The sequence below is a fragment of the Myxine glutinosa genome, chromosome 2, assembly GCF_964187855.1.
Source record: "Myxine glutinosa chromosome 2, kmMyxGlut1.1, whole genome shotgun sequence".
Taxonomy (NCBI): Eukaryota; Metazoa; Chordata; class Myxini; order Myxiniformes; family Myxinidae; genus Myxine; species Myxine glutinosa.
In genome coordinates, this window is record NC_136262.1 from 192,940,525 (window position 1) to 192,961,871 (window position 21,347).

General features: G+C 38.7%; 2 protein-coding genes across 5 annotated transcripts in view; one reads left to right on the forward strand and one right to left on the reverse strand.

The window, feature by feature from the left end:
* Window positions 1-10,516: 10,516 nt before the first annotated feature.
* LOC144890692 (transmembrane protein 47-like) lies at window positions 10,517-20,149 on the forward strand. 3 transcript variants are annotated; one of them, XR_013622429.1, is made up of 4 exons: window positions 10,517-10,733; window positions 12,443-12,580; window positions 14,888-15,391; window positions 15,468-20,149. XR_013622429.1 is itself a non-coding variant. In XM_078772133.1 (3 exons), exons 1-3 carry the CDS (start codon window positions 10,538-10,540, stop codon window positions 15,076-15,078), a joined length of 525 nt encoding a protein of 174 aa, XP_078628259.1. In that variant the 5' UTR covers window positions 10,517-10,537; the 3' UTR covers window positions 15,079-20,149. The 3 variants fall into 3 exon arrangements, 1 of the variants encoding a protein (XP_078628259.1); XR_013622430.1 differs by having other exon boundaries at window positions 15,568-20,149; XM_078772133.1 differs by having other exon boundaries at window positions 14,888-20,149.
* Window positions 17,391-21,347, reverse strand: part of CACUL1 (CDK2 associated cullin domain 1) — an 82,761-nt gene continuing 78,804 nt past the window's right edge. For both annotated transcript variants that reach the window (XR_013622427.1, XM_078772131.1), the window contains one exon: window positions 17,391-20,176. The gene's annotated coding sequence lies outside the window, so the exon portion shown is untranslated. The remainder of the gene's footprint in view (window positions 20,177-21,347) is intronic.

A 21,347-nucleotide genomic window follows, 5' to 3' on the forward strand; every position in this document is an offset into this window, starting at 1 on the left:
TGACATAATCATTGACTTTGAACACGTCATTCAAGGCTTACAATAACAGTCGCTGTGCAGTGTCAGAGCGAAAACATCTTTTAAGCGATTATCTGATTGATTTTGTCAATGTAATCCCCTAATCCTGTATTCCTTACAAATGTAAGTGCTTTTCTTTTTCTTCTCTCAAGGCTCTGATATTGAATCCTTTAATGACAGTTAAAAGGCCACAAAGAGAAAAAAGGTAGTATTTTCTCTTTTTGAACTTAAACTTCCAAAATACACATTTTGGTGCAATTCCAGGGCCAGTCCTATTGGACCTCATGATATAAGGTTTTGTTTATCCTTCTTATGACAGATATGCTTCCTGTAAGATGCCCATCTATATAATAACTAGCCGAAACCCGTGGAACATCCACGGAAGGGAGGATGTGGTGTATGGATAGAGTGTACCATTATGGATGGCATAGGGGATTTGCTTGTCCGAGTAAGAGTTAGGAAGAAAGATGAGAATGAAGAGTGCGTATCTGAACAACGATCGCCGACACCGGCACAAATACACGCTCTGGATTGTCCACTCAGTGGACGGCTTGCTTTCGCCTTCGCCTGTCCAATCAGCGGACGGCTCGCTTCGCCTTCGCCCAGCGGACGCCAATACGATGGCGTCGTAAGATGGCGTCATATCGGCAGTTAATCGGATGCTTTTGGGCCCCAACGTCGGCTAATTCAGATTTTTCGAGTATGGCTGTACGTGATAAACAAAGAGCGCGGTTCGTAGATCGTAAATCCATTAGTGCCGTGGGCATCGGGTCACTGGGTGCGGCGTAAAAGGGATAACAAAGTCGAGTCCTTACGCTATTATTATAGCGACATTATAGCGATTATGAAGGCGACAGCAAGCCGTCCACTGAGTGGACAATCCCAGAGTGGTGCGATGCCGATTCCTATTACGAATCCATTCATTTTTCAAAAGTATATCGTAGCGTTGTCATTTAAGTAGATTGCAATAAATACGTTGTTCATATACGCACTCTTCATTCTCATCTTTCTTCCTAACTCTTACTCGGACAAGCAAATCCCCTATGCCATCCATAATGGTACACTCTATCCATACACCACATCCTCCCTTCCGTGGATGTTCTACAGGTTTCGGCTAGTTAAAGTTGATTGCAATATTCAAGTGGAGATGATACACTTCTCAATGAATTTGAAAAGTTCATTTGTGGACGCATAATATATTGTGACGGTTATGGAACCGGACCCAAGTGAATGCACATCCATGATACGGAGTTTCCTAGTCAGTTATACCGTCGGTAAATGTGCCCAGACAGACTGGCCCACCCGTTGTCTAAGGGAAATGGTTCCATGCTCCCTGTTTATGACTGAAGCATTCTTACAGGAATTTTGTGCCAAATATCCTGTAGTACATTCCACAGATCTGTAAGGTAAGTGGCAAATTCCTTTACTTCTCTGTTTTCAGGTAATGCCATACTGCCTCGATATGATTCAAGTCCGGATTTTGGGGTGGCCATTGTAACACTTTTGGGGTGGCCATTCACTTTTTTCACATTTTGTTATGTTGCAGCCTTATGCTGAAATCGTTTAAATTCATTTTTTCCCTCATCAATCTACACTCAATACCCCATAATGACGAAGAGAAAACAGGATTTTAGAAAGTTTTGCAAATTTATTAAAAAGAAAAAACTGAAATATCACATTTACATAAGTATTCAGACCCTTTGCTATGACACTTGAAATTCATGGCTGAGCCTTACAAGTCTCACAGTCCGTGCCACTGAAAAGCATCCCCATAGCATGATGCTGCCACCACCATGCTTCACTGTAAACATGGTGTTAGTTGGGTGGTGGGAAATTTATGGAGAAATTTATGATCTGCATATGATTCATGTCCGGATTTTGGGGTGGCCATTCTAACACTTGGAGCATACCAGCTATAGATTTTCTCCAAGTACTGTTTTGCTATTTTGGAAGTGTGTTTTAGATCATATTGCTAGCCTGCTGGAGTTATATAAATACCTTCATCAATGATGGTACACACTATCGACAAATACTTGGCACATATATAGGTGCACCAGTCTCTGCTGTTGTGGATAACTTGATGATGGATGATATTGGTGATGGAGGAACTTCAGCAATAGGTATTCAAGTCTCATGAGAATTGACTCCCATGATACTTGAACAGGTATGTGGATGACACTTTCGTCACTGTGCATAGATACTTTGTGGACCACCTTATTGGACAACTTGGCTGGGTATTTCCCAACATTAGCTTTACAATTGAAATGTAAAAAGAAGGCAAATTGGCCTTTTTGGATGTGCAGGTACACTGTAAGCCTGATGGCTACCGAAATACATCGGTTTACAGGAAACCAACCCATACCAAGGGATTACTGCATTTTCATTCCTGCAACCCAATCTCCCAGAAACGTAGTTTAGCACAGACATTAGCGGCTTTGGCATGGACTGTCATCTTCCAAAGGTAATGCAATAAGAGAAACTAGAACGCCACTCTGTAGAGCGCATACTCCCGCCGTGGGTCAAGTTGGAATAGTACGATTTCACAAAAGTTTGAGGGAGTAGTTCAGTGACAACACAAGACAAGACAACACAAGACAGACACTGCACAGATATATATTTAGAATATATAGAAGATAATGTAAAAAAAAAAACAAGGCAATTTCACTTACATTTTCGGATTCAGCGTTCAATTCCATATAGGTGAGTGTATTTTGAGGCATGTGTGACTTCAAATAAAATTGTAAGCCAGGAAAAACGTCCGTTTCATTCCTTAGGGATACAACATGTAAAACTGGCCCAAACGTCAAAACAAAACTCGCTCATTTTAAGTCGTACAAGCTGATGCGACCACTCATTCTTCTGGGAAGAAGGCCGTGCACATGCTGGTCACACTTATAACTCACCTAAGTCTTTATAAGTTCATCAAATACTGACACCGCGATTGACATTCGTTGAGGTAAATGTTGATATCTCTTCTGAGGTAAAAAAAACAAACAAAAAAAAACAGTTTTAAAGCATTACACGTATCAAACGATACATTTTATGAAACGGGGAAACCGAATACACACTTTGGTGGTTTTAAAATGACAGAATATGTCTTTATTGGAAAAAAAAACAACCTTGAAGACGACGCTGCTAACAAAATCCACCGCTCTAACGCATAACCATGAGTTTAAGCTACATTTACAACAAATATGAAAACTATTTTCATATCACAATATTAAATATAGAATATATAGAAGATAATGTAAAAAAAATAAAAAATGAGCCCTGTCTTCCAATGGTAAACAATCCTTCAAAAACTTCCTGGATCCGGAATAATATCCTGAGCTTCACCAAAAACTAATCAATTCTTCCTTATCCCAAGGGCAATCATCCGACCAACTTTCATCCAAATCCGTTCAGAACTTTTCCAGATATCTTGTTCACAAACACACGAACACACACACACGCACACGATCGAATGCATTACTCCCTGGCGGGAGTAATTAGATTAGTTGCAGGAGTTGCTCAATAATAATGGGTATAGCAAAGACTCTCCACCTTGAAAGAACCAAAATGGGCAAAACGGAAGGAGCCAGACACGCTTGGGCACTGCGTACTGCCTGCGTACTACCCGGGGCTTTCCAATAGGATTGGGAAGATTGCACACAGCACGCGGATTGGAGTGGCCTAAAAGCCTCTACACACCATCCGTAATGTCATTTCAAAATGATAGGACACAATCCCAACTGATGATAAATCCGGAGTAGTTTTCCATTCATCTTGCAGAACCTTGACCAATTATACATTGGTGAAACTGGAAGGAATTTAAAACAAAGGTTAGATGAACATGATAGAGCAATCAGGCTTGGAAAGGTGACACAGTCAGCCATAGCGCGTCACTGCTTGCAATCCACAAATTTGACTTGGAGGGGACGCGAGTCCGAGACACAACATCAAGCAAACGACAGATTGATACCGGAAGCATGGCTCATCAAGAGCAGAGCGGGTGGTCTAACTGGGGAGACTGTAGACATACCCACACATTACACACCTCTGATACAAGTGGCAAAAACTGGACGTTGCAAGCAACTGGATAATGTGGGCAAAATAGAGCGCTCAATCCCCGAACACCACACCGACACATGTACAATACCAAACAGAAACTCCACCAATCACGCAACCCGGGCGCCACCATACCCAATGCAGGCTCAAACCCAGCCAGTTTGTGCCCCGGAAACAGAAAACCAAGAACAAGCACACACGCCCACTCACACTCGTACATACAAATATACAATACCAGATCAGAAGTAAATATTATAAAGAGAAGAACATCAATGATGTGATTGGTGTTTGTTGCTTAAGGCTCGGGAAAATAAAAACACTCCTCCATTGACCAGTAGAGAGTAATACAGAGCAACACCTATTGTACGTAACTGGAAATGAATTGTCGCCTCAGGAAAAAAGCAGACACGTGTTGAGGCTCGGGGTCTATTGGCTTGAGGAAGCTTGGTGGGAAGCAGGTGAAACCTCACCTGAAACTGGATCGGCTCTCTTGTTCATTATTAGAATAGCACAGTAGATCTAATTACTTTTTATAAAATCTAATTCCTCTTCAGTGATGGTCCACCCACTTTAAATGTTACTGTGACCTTGGGCAAATGTTCTTGACTTATTCTTGATTTACCTTTCTTATTCTTGACTTATTCCGCACATTTAAATAACTATACAAAGAAATCAAATTAAATGACAAAACACTGATCAGCAAATAATTGGTTAATATCCGCATCACGTGTGAGCTAACAACAAATAAATTAAACTTCCTGAGAAGATACAATCTTTCCATGTATTTATTGTACACAGCATCGGTATTTTGATCAAAAGTTACCTTATCAATAATAGTGCCCAGGTACCGTAAAATGGGGGTGAATAGGGACAGCAAGGTGGATAGGGACACAAACTGAAAAAAAGTTCGGAAACTTTTTTCGCTGAAAATTGATAACCATAGGCCTACTGATTTGTTGATATTTGGGTTGAAAGTGTTCTCTTTTTTTTTTTTAAAGCGACTTATAGTCCCTATTAACCCCATATATGGGTTAAATAGGAATAAATAGGATTTTATGGCTGTCCCTATTCACCCCGTTTTACGGGTGAATAGGGACAGTCACTAATACAAAAAAAATAATAATCAAGAAACAATCCTGAGTTTCCATCTTATTGCTAAATGGATAGCTCAGATGGATGCACATAATATGCACCCATAATATAAACCACGGTGCCAATGAAAAAAAAATGGGATAAAAAGTTTCTCCAAACTGTCCCTATTTCTTGATTATTATTTTTTTGTATTAGTGACTGTTCCTATTCACCCGTAAAACGGGGTGAATAGGGGCAGCCATAAAAATCCTATTTATTCCTATTTAACCCTTATATGGGGTTAATAGGGACTATAAGTTGCTTTTTTTTAAAACAAGACAACACTTTCAACCCAAATATCAACAAATCAGTATGGTTATCAATTTTCAGCGAAAAAAGGTTTCCGAACTTTTTTTCAGTTTGTGTCCCTATTCACCCCATTTTACGGTACTTGAATTTGTTAACAATTCCCACTTTTTCTCCATTTGTAGTTGCAGGTTCATGATTGTGACCTTTTTGAAAATCCAAAATCATTTCTTTCGTTTTGCACACATTTTTTTTTTTTTTTTTTTTTTTTTTTTTTGTATACAAGATCGAGGCTCGTGAAAGAGCTAACATTAATCACACAAAAAGACAAACCGACACACAAAACACAAAAAACAAGGGGAGCGGTAGACATTGTGTGAGACACATTGTGTGAGAAAGTCCTCACACCACTCATTGAATGCGTCAATGTCATCGAGGTACAATACGAAGGACAATTGATCGGAAAAACAGCCGACAATGGCGGTATCATCCGTGAACTTAATAAAGTGACACACTTCTTTGAGATGAACACATCCATTGGTGTACAGACTGAACAGTAGAGGTGATCTAATACACCGCCTTGTGGAGCACCGGTTAATTAAAGATTGATACCTTTGATAAACTACCATTCACCGTCACCTGCTGAGGATGGTCTAGTAAAAACCTTTCCACCCAGAGTATGATATGGGGGTTCAGGCAAAGGTCACACAACACTTTTAGAAGGGTAAATAGTTGCACAGTGTCAATGTCAAATGTAAAAATGTAAAAATGTCAATGTCAAATGGTCAGCTGACGAGAAACCAATAAATGAAACATGAACAAAGATTCCATTATTGTCAAGGTAACTTGTGATTACAGTGCCTTCAGAAAATATTCACACCCCTTCACTTTTTCACATTTTGTTGTTACAGCCTGAATTAAAAATGGATCAAATCGAGATTTCGTTTTTCTCATTGATCTGCCCATAATACCCCATAATGTCAAAGTGAAAACATTTTTTTAGAATTCTTTACAAAATAATTAAAAATGAAATACAGAAATATCTAATTTACATGAGTATACAGCCCCCTAAATCCATACTTCGTAAAAGTACCTTTAGCAGTGATTTCAGCTTTGAGCGTTATGGGTATGTCTGTATCAGCTTTGCACATCTGGATTTGGGGAGTTTCTCCCATTCTTCCTTGCAGTTTTGCTCAAGCTCTGTCAAGTTGGATGGACAGTGTCGGTGAACATCAATCTTCAAGTCTTTCCACAGATTCTCAATGGGATTCAAGTCCGGTCTTTGGCTGGGCCACTCAAGGACTTTGACGTTCTTATTCTGAAGCCATTCCCAGTGTTGCTTTTGCTGTATGTTTGGGGGTCATTGTCTTGTTTGAATGTAAATCTTTGCTGCAGTCTAAGGTCTTTTGCACTCTGAAGCAGGTTCTCCTCAAGGATTTGCCTGTATTTTGCTCCATTCATTGTTCCCTCTATCCTTACACGTCTCACAGTCCCTGCCACTGAAAAGCATCCCCATAGCATCATGCCGCCACCACCATGCTTCACTGTAAACATGGTATTAGATGGGTGATGAGCTGCGTTCAGTTTCCGCCAGATGTCGCTCTTTGCATTCAGGTCAAAAGTTCAATTTTCATCTCAACAAAACTGAGCCATGCTTATCATAACTACGACTAAACCAATTTTAGTCCCAAATTCCACTCAATTAAAAAAGAGAAAGTGCTGAAAATATGGTACAATAGTCCAAGAAGCACCATTTAACTTTTTCAATATACAATTGGTAAGAAACACCTTTCTTAATTATATTCACTTTTTATGTTTAAAAATAACAAACATTGGTGTGTTTTGGAAGATTGTGAGTATAACCTTTTGAACTCCCTTCTGCCCCACCTCATATATAGTCAGGTTCACTATGTCAATAAATTATATTTCGTTCAAAATCATGGTAGGTATCATCTGGGTGGTTATAGGTTATAGCATAAGGTTATAGCATAAGGAAACTAAAAATCAATGTTTACATTTGGAGAGATACCTGTATGGCGGCCATTTTGGATTTTCAATATGGCCACTGTAAAATACATATTTTGTTCTATTTCTGCCTCTAATTACCCTAAAAACCTTTTAAAATATACTAAACCTATATTTTCAGGGACAAGGAATCCAATGAAAGTATCAAATTAGTGCTATGGGGAATGGTAAGACACGAATCAAAGGTTTTGAATTGCAAAATACTGTCTTTATTTTCGCGATAAGTTGCATAATCAAATACATGTTATCATTTTGTACAGGCAGTTAATAACATAAAAATGTGTCACAATAATTCATATCACCAAACATACACAGGCAGTCAGCAAAATCATAGATACACATGCAGTCAGTATAACTTCACATCTACACAGGCAGTCAATGACAAAATATACACAGGCAGTCAATGGCATCAAACATACACGATTACAGAATATGCCATTTAGAGTTCGTCATCACTGTCCTGTGTGTCGTATCCGACAATATAGTCCGCATCGTTTTCACAGTCCGTTCCACACAAGCAAAGGTCGGTCAAATTGATTGGCAAATCGAATTGGTCGAATGGTCGATCGAATCGAATTCGATGAATCGAATCGAATCGAATCGATTGAATTGGTCGAATGGTCGATCGAAGCGATTGGTCGAATGGTCGAATGGGTCGAATTGGTCGAATGCAATTGGTCGATTGGTCGAATTGGTCGAATCGAATTGGTCGGAATTGGCAAATGTAAACATTGATTTTCAGATTTTCCATGTAATAACGTTTCCAAAAACGTATAGGTTTGCTAATCTACCATGATTTTGAACGAAAAAACATAGTGAACCTGACTAATATATAGCCATTGGTTTTATCAATTGTTTAATATTGCCTTCACATGAAACAATTGAATTAAAACAACATAGTTCTAATAGATTGCCTGGAGTGACATATATTGTTCAAGGGAATTATTTGTCTGGAAAATTTCACTTTGTAAAGTAAACAAAAGGTACCTCCAACGAGGCGAGGAAGGTAAATACACAATGGTGTATTATTCCGGTATCCAGCAAACTTTGTATAAAATCTATCCTATAAATTTGAGTGATTTCAGGGGTCAGTTCATCTCTCAGCACTGGTCGTTGGTGTATATTAAAGATCCTACGATATCTTTCACAAAGAGTAGGTGTGTCATCACAAGGACCTTTGACCTTGAAAAATTCCAACCTCTTGCCCCGACTGTCTCCTTGGAAGGCAATAGCAAACCACGCAGCTTGCTAATGGACTGCTTCATGAGCACCGACAATTTGTCAAGATTATGATATGATGATGATGAATTTTAAATTTTTATAAATCTGCTTATCTTCTTCGGCCTGCCCTTGTTATTTCAGCTCTTCATCCTTTCCCCAATCAATGATATCTTCGTTCAAAAGCCCATTCAGTATTTACCCTTCCAGTATTGTGGGTCGTTTTGTTGTTTAAATGCTGTGCACAGGCAAACAGTATTTTGGAAAATTTAAAAATGTTTAACAATTATCTTACTATAATTCACCAAATGTCCGTCCGTCCGTTCGAAGGTACCGCAAAAACGGCTCAACCGATCGCAACGATATTTTGGGTGGGTATTCCTGGGACCCCTGGGAGTAAAATAGACTATATTGTTTTTCCAATTTTCCAGTTTTTCCAAAAAAGATGGAATAATATTTACCGATATGAACAGTGATGTGGCTTTTGTTGAAATTCTACAAATACTGTTTATCCAACGTGCCAGTAAAGAGTAGATCGACTCCTGACGAACTCTTCCTATATAAAGGCTCCGAAGTAACATGGCAGCGTGTGCAAAGCGACTGAGAAAGATGTGTAGCGGCCGCTTCCGTGTTACAGATTTGGTGCGCAGTCTTCACACATAAACGTGCGACTGAGAAAGACGTGTCGCGGGTGCTTCCGTGTTACAGATTCGGCGTGCACTCTTCACACATAAACGTGCGACTGAGAAAGACGTGTCGCGGGTGCTTCCGTTTTGCAGAATTCAATCTTTTTTCAAAATGGGCGCCATGTACTGTTTAGATTTTGATGATTTGCGTGTGATATGATTCAACGGATGTTTATATGAATCGTTTAAAATAAAAAAAGCCTTCAATTTCTGATATTTTGCCTTTTCATTTGGGCCTCCCAATTGAAGCCCCGCCCATAGGGCGGGTACCGTTGCTAGTGCCTTATGATTTTACCTTTTCTAGTAACATGATATTTGTTTATGTGCTCCATTGTAACATGTACTTCTTGATTGAAAATTCTTATCCTTATGTTCTTGAGACCTGAGTTACAAGGGTAGATTGAGTCCATGGAATGGGTTGGACATTTGAGAAGGAATATGGGTCATTGTTCCAATAAAACTGAGAATGACTATTTCTCAATTGACTACCCTCATACCTCCTCCCTTAGAATCACTCTTCCAATCATAAACACTCAGGTTTGGCACAACTAGCGGCAAAAATAACAGAATTCAGTGATTTCTCCGAGACTGACCACCAATAGAGATTAAAATCACCAAAAATGGATGCTTTTGAAAAACACTGGATATTTAATACAAAGAAACAAGAATATGTGACAGCGAGCGAAGACTCCTTACCAACACACTTGCGGATCTTGTTTGTGAGGGCACCTCAATGCCATTTCCAAAAATTGGATCAAATGTCCCTCGGAACTGAACCCAGGAGAACACATTCTATATCGTTCTACTATTTAGCTGTATTCCAATGGTAGAGTTCAACAACCTTGTTGGTGATTTTTTTTCCACACACCACTTTTAATGCAATTGCTGTTTTCTTTAGATTGCCTCCTATTGTTTTCCCATTCACATTAATGATCAATACGTGGAAGAAAATATGAAAACTGAATTACCTCTTGGGTGTGCAATCCTTTTTTTTCCGATTCACATAATTCACCTTCATAGCCATTTCCTTCATCAATTATCACAACCTTTTTAATAGTTGTAATCAAATAAAGTTTATTATGGGAATTCTGCTGATGTATCCTTGGTTATTTTCAATTCATACTCATAGTAGTTTTCCGATCTCTCATTTCCTCTCCCTAGCCACCATGACCAAGGTCCTCACTATCCGTCCATTTCCACTTATTGGCCTCACTTGCCTGATCACCGCTGCTGTGCTGGCAGTGCTTGCTCTGGCCGACTCACCCTGGGTCAATGCAGATCGCTACAGCCTCAGCCTGTGGCAGCAATGCAAGCTGCACTCTGACTCTAAAGTCTGGCATTGCAAGGATGCTCGAACCACCGGTACGCAATGGAACATGCCTCGAAGCTTGCGGTTTTTTATTTGGTTGGTTTTAATGTTTTCATGGCCTTACATTTAAAATTGTGGTGACAAATACGTTGGTGATGAACTCTTCATTGGTTTGCCATGAGAATTACATTTACAACTTTATTTTATTAGCTCGTCCTCCGCGCAGCGGGAGATGGGGTTTTGCAATCGCTTCTGTGTCTTTGTCTGGGCCGTAACTTTTTTGAGCTATTGTCATCAAACTTTCAAGAAAGTTTTTTATGATTATATGGAGAAGGCAAATTAATAATATTGTCAAAAGGTCAAAGGTCACTGTCACCTAAAATGATCAATTTTCATCCAATTGACCTGAAGTTTCAATCTACCATTTGAGTTTTGTCATGAAATTTTAATCACAGCTTTATTATGAGAATATAGAAAAGGGAAATTAAAAAAATCGGTAAAAAGGTCAAAGGTCAGCATTACATAAAATCGTTAATTTTCATCCAATTGTCATGAACTTAAAGAATTTGCATATTGGGACACATAATTTGTTCACCAATCAAAAGCTAGAAACGGATTCTTTTTTTTTTAGATCTAAAGATCTAAAGATTTAGATTTTTGATCTAAAGCTCAAAGGTCAAGGCTGCATAAAATCGTAAATTTTAATTTTGTATTAAAAAAAAAGCTGTTTTCGTCATGTTGAGCACACCAGAGAAGAAGAAGAAGAATATGTCTGAATACAAACTGAAGCGGATGGGCTTTGCATTTTCAGATGCTTTCAAGTTACCCTCGCCAGAGGAGAGGGTATTGCATTTGTGTCCGTTTGTTTGTCTGCTTGTCTGTTTGTTTGTCTGCACAGAATAAATATGATTTTCTCTGCAACCGTTGGTCCGATTGACAGGAAATTTTCACCATAGGTGCAGCTCCACCTGTAGAATTTTAGAATGATAATTATGACGTCATAGGTCACGTGGTTCGGACGCCATCTTGGAAAAAACGGAAAACTTTGCACCTCTATATCTCCGAAAGTGCTGAATAGAAAAAATTGAGACATGGTTCATTGTAAAGAACTCTCCATGGGGAATAAAATATGTTAATGATGATCTCATAGGTGCCTCCATTATGACGTCATAATTCGACAAGTACAAAACTTCATCCGATCAAGATGAAATTTCTTGAGCATAATCTAGGAATAAATTAGTTTAGAAAAAAAATAATGAGGACGTCATTGGTCACGTGGTTCGGCTGCCATATTTGTTTTAACACAAAAGCCTTAAAAACCACTGAAAATACATCCCGGCGAGGGTTTGCAATCTCTGATTGCTCTTTTTTTGTTTTATTTGCAATCTTTACTTTTCCTCTTCACACACACACAAGGATGGCTGAAGTAAGACCTGGCCTATTGTTTGTAGCTAAACCTGCACTTAACCTTTACCAGTACTATGTAGCGAATCATCTGTAAATTATGGCATGATTGATGTTTTCATTGAACAGATACTTCATAATTATTCACTGCTCCCCCTATTTGTTAACTCGCTCACTTTGTTTTGAGCACATTTTTTAGAGTGCGATTATGGGAATTGATTATCAGCGCTATACAGACAAAATCCCTTGGCTTGATAGGAATTGGGTCAGTGGTGCTCTGACAATTATATTGAAGGATTGTCAGGAACAGCTACAGTAAATAAATATAAAATTGCATTGTTTTTACATCTCATGGCAGATTGGAAGGTGTGGACCATTGCTTTAATGTTCATTGGTCTCATCATCACCATTGCGTGTGCACTGCTCGCCCTGTGGTCATTGTGCAAGGGTTCCTACAAGTTCAACAAGATAATCGGTGGCCTGGTGTGCGTCGCTGGTGAGTTCGTTTTCCTGGCCTGATTTTATTCTATTTTCCTTTTGTCCTTTCCTTTTCAGGTTGCTGATTGTTTGTGTTTGTGTGATGTTTCTCATCCACTACAGTGTGACTAAGCTACCCCTACTATTATGATAAATGCATGCTCCTATACTAATTGCTCATCATTAAAGGTTGGAGGCCACACATTACAATGTAAAAACAAAAGAGTTGTATATCTGACTGTTTTTCTTTCTCCCAAGTATGTGATCTGTGTTTAGTTAAAATTATTATTATTTACATCAGTTCAGCAAGCTGGCTTGCATATAAAATAAACCCCAAAAAACATGTTTGACTACATGCAGCTATGATTTAAAAAAAAGAAAACTTTCGACGACAAACTTTTGACTTTTTATGAAATCGCACATTTGTTATCTGCTTAGGGCTTAACTGTTAAACATTTCAGAAACAAAATAGTGATTTGTCTGGTTACCCAAGTTTACTGTACCTGGAATGTTTGCCAGTGTTTTGGCCTACTTTGCCCACGTTTGCAGAATCCTTTGAAGCTTTAATTTTCTGCTGTGACATTTTCTTCCATATATGAACTGATGCAACATCATGTAGGTTATTCTGCCATGAAACCACAAAACAATTGAATCTGGTTTGAAGCCATAGGATACTTATATAAATGAGCATTTGAATAGAAATGGGCAACTGATCTGTATTTAATCTGAAAACTGCAGTTCAATTCTGGCATAAAGTGAACTTTCTCTCATAAAATGCATTTTATTAAAACCTCTTAACATGCTGCCAATTCTTATTAATGTCCAGCAAAGCTTCTTTTTTTTTTAATATGGCCTGGTGATGCTATACTGCCTTTACACAAGGCCTCAGAGAAAATATATACCACTCAAAATAAGTGTTGACCCATACCCATGGTCAATGTAGTTGCATTTATCACAATGGATGCCTATCGCACATGCAACCTTAATGTTCGGGGTTGCACATTTGATCTCTTAAGGTATATTAATTTCTTAAATTGTGGTAAGTGTGAAGTACGTAATGTCATACTGCACACTCAACACCATTTAATAAATACATTTACGATTTAATAAATAAATTTAGTCCCTTTACAAGAATGACAACACAGGTGAAGGCCATTAGGCCCATCAAGTGTGCACAATTATTGCCAATCCATGGTTTGTCCATGCTCCTTTTTATTTATTTATTTAAAGTGCTAAGCATTGAGTAAGGAAGCGGCACGCACCATTTTTAAAGTGTTTCGTAAATGACTCGGCTGGGGTTCGAACAGCGAGCTCCCAGACCCTCGAACCTGCATTACCCCACCTAGTCTGGTACGCAAGGCCATTTTAAAGTTGCTATCATGGAAAGCATGGCCATCCACTTAAAAACAACAATCTCACAAAAGTCCCTATATGACGTCATGAAGATTCATTTAATTTGAACGAAAGCGATGCGCCTTCACATGTTAACACATGGACAGGGCTGATGATCTATGTCTCATATTCAGATTCCTGAGATTCCACATGAGCTACTTTATTTTAAGATCTTCAAATAAGCAAAAATGTGCTTTTCCTTAGTTCCGGTTGTTATGGTCTTTCATCGCATTCTTTCGCCCATCATCAGTGTCGTGTTTGCATCCTTGCGAATTTACATCCATCATATCTGCATAATCGTCATCTTTTAATTTGATTGATTTTAAAATAAGTCATCTGTTAATAGTCGTCGATCGTCATGCTTTTGAACTTATTTTACGTGTGACCCCTGTCCGCCAGCATGGGTTGGTGGACGTTAAAGATCCCAAGGTGTCCTTAAATATCGACTACTTTCATGGAAGTCCGAGCAGTGTCCATGTGTTTTTTTTTTACCTCCCCCCCTCCCTTCCCACGCCTCCTCCCCCCAATCCCTCTCCCTCCCACAGATCTCCCGATGTCCCTGCTCTCTATCTTGTTCTTCCGCTCCCTTTATCATGTGTTTTATTTGTCAGTTTGTCATTTTGTGATCAATGTTAGCTCTTACACGAGCCTCGATCTTGTATCCCTAAAATAAAAGAAAAAAAAGAGAGAGAGAAGGCGAGTATCACCGGCACCATGGCCAAATTCCAAATTCCTGCCCTAACTAGGAGAATGACAGGCATTGCCAGACCCGTTCGTGAAAGACTTGGGCCAAGCTTCCCCTTGGGCCAAGGTGGGATAATAATGGCCGTTATAGAGCAACAATTTTTTTTTTCTGACCACTGTTTCTTGCCCCTTTCCCCCTTTTTTCACTTCCCTCCCTATTTTCAAATATGGATATAATCCTGCCTTCCAGTGCTTCTGCAACTCACCGCATTGATTCTGTACGCGGTGCGATTCGTTGATGAAACTGTGCTGCACACTTACCATGAGTTCGCCTGGGGCTACGGTATTGGCTGGGGTTCGACCATATTCCTCATTGGAGCAGCGGTCTTCTTCTTCCTGAAAAGCCACTCATACCACTCGCCAAAACAAATAAACCACTAGTTTCATTTGTTCATATCCAGATAAGTGGAAGTGATTGTGCATTTGAATCCTTTCCCATAAACACGAATTGCCACAAACGCTGATATTCGGATTTTAAGGGATGAGAGAATAAAAAAAGGAAATTATTTGCTTTGGATATGGATGTTTGGTCAAGAAGGCAGTTGATGAATAACTTATGTTTTCTTTCTTTAAAAAATTTTTGATTCATAAGATGAATGTAATGCAACTGATGTTCTTAGTTCCCAATCTGACAAATGTTCTTAGTTCCCAATCTGACAAATGTTCTTAGTTCCCAATCTGACAAATGTTCTTAGTTCCCAATCTGACAAATGTTCTTAGTTCCCAATCTGACAAATGTTCTTAGTTCCCAATATGACAAATGTTCTTAGTTCCCAATATGACAAATGTTCTTAGTTCCCAATATGACAAATGTTCTTAGTTCCCAATATGACAAATGTTCTTAGTTCCGAATATGACAAATGTTCTTAGTTCCGAATATGACAAATGTTCTTAGTTCCCAATATGACAAATGTTCTTAGTTCCCAATATGACAAATGTTCTTAGTTCCCAATATGACAAATGTTCTTAGTTCCCAATATGACAAATGTTCTTAGTTCCCAATATGACAAATGTTCTTAGTTCCCAATATGACAAATGTTCTTAGTTCCCAATATGACAAATGTTCTTACTTCCCAATATGACAAATGTTCTTAGTTCCCAATATGACAAATGTTCTTAGTTCCCAATATGACAAATGTTCTTAGTTCCCAATATGACAAATGTTCTTAGTTCCCAATATGACAAATGTTCTTAGTTCCCAATATGACAAATGTTCTTAGTTCCCAATATGACAAATGTTCTTAGTTCCCAATATGACAAATGTTCTTAGTTCCCAATATGACAAATGTTCTTAGTTCCCAATATGACAAATGTTCTTAGTTCCCAATATGACAAATGTTCTTAGTTCCCAATATGACAAATGTTCTTAGTTCCCAATATGACAAATGTTCTTAGTTCCCAATATGACAAATGTTCTTAGTTCCCAATATGACAAATGTTCTTACTTCCCAATATGACAAATGTTCTTAGTTCCCAATATGACAAATGTTCTTAGTTCCCAATATGACAAATGTTCTTAGTTCCGAATATGACAAATGTTCTTAGTTCCCAATATGACAAATGTTCTTAGTTCCCAATATGACAAATGTTCTTAGTTCCCAATATGACAAATGTTCTTAGTTCCGAATATGACAAATGTTCTTAGTTCCCAATATGACAAATGTTCTTAGTTCCCAATATGACAAATGTTCTTAGTTCTCAATATGACAAATGTTCTTAGTTCCCAATATGACAAATGTTCTTAGTTCCCAATATGACAAATGTTCTTAGTTCTCAAAATGACAAATGTTCTTAGTTCTCAATATGGAGGCACGCGGTCAGAGGTAGCGATATATTTGTAAATTTGAAAAGCAACGCGAGTAGGTTTCAGAGAGATTTCATCCATTACAGGCTCGATACGTATTGTCAGCACCTATTCTGCTGCATATTGTACTTTTATTGCTGCTCTCTTTATTTTATCCATCTTTTGCTGATATTTTCTTCGCTCTAGCCACTTTGGCTTTGTGGTTGGCGAAATTCTATACAATTTTTTTTTTTGCAATTGCAGGGCTCTAGACTGTTAGTAAATTGCTTGCGTGTGTTTGGGTTATATTATCTGTTCTTCACTTAATAACTGTTTTAATTGGCATGACTGTGCAAGCTTACTCTTTTGCGCAAGTGGCAAAAGCTAAGGGCGTTATTCAGAATGAAATAGTCAGATGACGTCACGTCTCCTATTGCTGGTGAATCCTGCAATCAAATAACATCGTCTGCTACTCACGGAGTTGCTGTTTTTTGTTTTATGGTTATTAGCATAACAGGCTTGTTTCAGCATTTGTCTATTAAGCTGATAAGTAATTATTATCAACATTAATCATCATCTTCATTCATGTTGAGTGCATAAAAGATGTTTGTCAAATGTGATAAGTGCATGTTCGTCATGTCTGTCTCGATAGTGTTGTCTGAAGGCAGGGTTGGTGCTGCCAATGCAGCTTAAATGCATCGGGTGGTTTGCCTTTGCCTTCCCAGTGGTAGTGATTCCCAATTTATAATTTGTTTATCGTGCTGGCAGTAACTCCCCGAGTCGTCATGAAAGACATCGTGGGATGCTTAACATCCATCCGCTATCATGCTGGCGGATTAGCGAGGAACTCGTCGGAATCGTGCACTTTGTGACACCTTTTTGAAATTTGGCACGATGTTTGGGCCGGGCACGGGATTTTCAAAAACCACTGGCTACAAGTTGGCGCACCCCCCTGGTGGCCGGTAGCTGCAAACTTCAAAATGGCCGCCAATAGGTATGAAACGGACAATATCTCAGCTATTACTGATCGTATATCTAAGTGTAATACCACTTTTCCATGTTTTCGAGTACAGATAATCCATTTTTAAAGAGTATTTTAGGATTTGAGGTCCTAACATGTGTTGGGGACATGATTTTCACCTGCCTGAATACAAAACTCAAGCTCGAAACATATTCTTTATTTTATTTTCTTAAATGACTGATCATCAACTTGTGACCTGTTGTGGAACGATACAAGTTTTTCAGACATTTTCAAATTATCAGCCACACCCAAACTTTTTAAGTCAGTTGAAAAACGCACCAAACAGAGATTTAAGGGGCAGTAAATGTGACTCGGCTAAAGTTGGGATGTGAGTTGTATTGCGTCTCATCGTTGAGTGCAGAAGGGTGCAGTTTCAAAGTTTCCTCGGCGAAGGGTTACAATCCCGGCCGGATCGCCAATCTGAAGCAGGAGACTCCATCGAAGGTGCAGGAATTCGGAAAATGTTAATGGTGCCAATGATAGCTCACCTACTCTTCACGAATGTCACCGAAGGATCTTCAATGCCCACTAACTAATGCTGGCGGACGGGGCGCCCACCTTAACGTCCATAGGAGGGACCGCACACACCTTGGTGAAACACCAGGATGACAGTTTATAGCTGCACCTAGATTCCAATCTAGCCTAGACAGACCAGAGGCAACCTGAACTCTTGATAAGACTTATTGAATGAAAACACCTACTGGAAAAAATAACCTGACCCACCTCCGATGGATGTTCATTGTTGCTCGTTGTCTTTCAGATTCACAATTTAATATGAAATGGCATCGGTTACCTGTATGGGGTAAAATAAAACCCTCAAATACATCACATCAACTTAGTGATTCAAATCAATGTAAGTGTTTTTCAAAATCATTTGCCACCTTACATACCATACATACACTGTGTGAGTTGATGAAATTGGTAATAAGATGGCGATGTCATCTGTGTTCTCTAAATGGCCCATATTATAACATCCATGAGACATGTTACATTAATGCACTCTGTGTAAAGCAAGCATTATGTTTCCAGCATGTATATTTAGTGATTTGTCTTTTGCTTTCAGAATCTGACTCATGAATAAAAGCTGTTTTGTGTCCATACACTGTCAAATAACAAGCATACCACAAACCCAGAGGGCAAGTGTGATGTCATTGTCTTGTGTGGCCAGTGGCCCCCTTTGTCTTGTGTGGCCACTTTTGACACGACAGGACTAATCAGATAATGCAGATTTTGTTGTGTGCATTGATTTTCTTCTCAGAAATTTATGATGAGAGCATCAGGTAAACATCACCATCGTTTGAGAAAGTGTAGGTCTACTTCCATGATAATGATTTTAGTAATAGTAATAATAACCTGCCAGAAAGGTGTGGTCCCCGAATAATAAAAATAAGGAGAAGAGGAAGGATAATAATAATCAGGTTGCCAACAAATCGCATTGAACTTCTATTCGGTTATGTTCAGAAATGGGCCAAAAACCCCAAAAAACAAGTAGAGATACATTTAAAGTACACCGACCCCATGCCAAAGAAATAAATAAATAACATATCCTCCAGCGCGCGCCATTGCCGGGGAACCTTCGGCATGTCCAACACATGGAGAGGGAATTGGGAGGGAGAGCTGTACAATAATTGATTGATTAATTGCATAATTAAAAAAATTAAATAATAATAATCGTAAAATAATTTATTAACCAATTGGCTAATAACATGCCTAAACCACCACCGTTTCATCCGATTCTGTTCTGTAACTTTTTGAAAATTAATGAAGTAGTTAATCGAAAAATTTAATAATTACTTGATCAATCAATAAATCAAAAATACCTTTTATAGCCAAATCACTTGGTCATTATCATGTCCTAATATCAGCATCCTAGCTCAAAAGGTGTCTGAAATATTTCTCAGATGAGAAAGAAAAGAAATAAGTAATTAATGAATCGATAATAATTAAGTAATTAATCAATTCAATCGATCAATGAATCAAAAAATGACCGTTTTTGCCAAAGTACTCGTTCACTATTGTACCCACGTTTTAGCTTTCTAGATCAAAGGAAGGCTAAAATGTCGCCCGCCCGGACAAACTTACAAGAAAACCAACGGAGTGAAAACTGAGTACTCCCTTTCAGCGTGCGTCATCACCTTTGGTGCCCGGTGATGATGTCGTGCAGCATCGAGATGGAACAGGGAGGGGCGGTGTATAACATTTAAAAAAATTCCAGAAATCAATTGTTGAGGTTGAAAGTTCCTGACTCTTGTTGATAAGGAGCAATTCCCTTCGGAATGTCCACTTTGAACCTTTTGCCGTAGGTCACACATTTTGTATGCCATTGCAACAAAAAAGTTACACACTTGATTCAAAAGGGTTGATGCATGTTTGAATGAAGTTTCAGCAATGGTAAGCAAACAATCCAAAAACCTTCCATCATTTTTCACCTCCCACTGATAACCGGTCCAAACAAAGATGGCACAGTATTAATGCTGCTTTCCTATTGCTTTTTACCGTGAGGGAATCTGTTCATTTGTAAACTTGTTCTAATTGTTACCGTCAATGCAAATGCTGCTGAGAGTAACCGCCTGTGTTGCGGTGCTGTTGAAGAGGTGGTGGTGGTGGTGCGCTTCTGGTTTGCTGAATAAAGCCTTGGCTAAAAATGACGACGTGCGTGTCCATATAATTCCTTTCTGTTGAGAAGTGCAGTGAATGTGTATTATAACATCATCGCGTCCACCAAGAAGTAGTTGCCATATAATCATTGATCCATAATTTAATTTATTTTACAAAATATAGCAATTAATGGTTCTAAGTTCATATAGGTTGCAATTTTGATTTGTGGTGAAGACTTGTTCTGAAAAAGAATAATGAATGCCCATTTCAGAGTAGTTTGAACACTTAACTGGACGCAATGGAAGCTTATCCAAACAATGCAGCACATTGTTCAAAGAAAATGGATAATGATAACATCTAAAGAGCGGTAACTTTTAAAACAGCGACTAATGAGAATACAACATTTTGTCCCATGCTGGTTCTTTTAAAAATCTTTGCGCCATTATTTGCTTCTCTGTGTAATTGAGATGTAATTTGCAATTTGGAATCTACGATAAAAGAGAGCTGTTGGTCTGTCTGTGTGTCTGTGTCGCCATTTTTCTCAGAAATGGCTGAACGGATCTTCGTCAATCTTTCAGAGATTCATCAGTGAGTGCCTGGGAGTGTTTTCGGCAAAAAAAAAATTCTGAAATTTAAAAAAGTTCGTTTTTTTTTATTTAAAAAACAAAATCGCTCGATAGTGCCTAAACTTTTTTGATTAATGACAGTTATATACACGTACACATTCGCATAAATAAATACAAAACAATCACCAGACATTTGAACACAAATAAATCAAACAATTCCGGAAGTGTACGAAGTTGGTAGTAAGGCTTCTTCTTCTTCCTAATCGGCATCACACTTAACTCAGAAACGTGATGAACGGCACATTCACCAGCATATATTCAACGAAAAGGTGATGAACCGCCTTCCACTCCCCTCGCTCTCCTGCCTCCTCCACCCCTCCCCCTTCCCTTTCCCACTTCCCGTCCCCTCCATCGCACTCTGACACTCTTTCTGGCTTTGCTCTCCTTCCAATTTTGCTTCTGCTTTTGATTGTGAGGATCAAAACCAAAATTTTCTTGCAATTTAAAAAGTACAGTGCTGTTTTTATGGGGATTTAATAGTCTACATTTTCACTATGGCTGGTTTTGGCATTCGCAGTTTCGCCATTTACTGAATGTGGAAACATTCACTGGTTCGGTAATATCTCACTCAATACAATTGGGATTTGGCGTTTCCACCGGAGCGAAGCCGATCTTTCTCTGC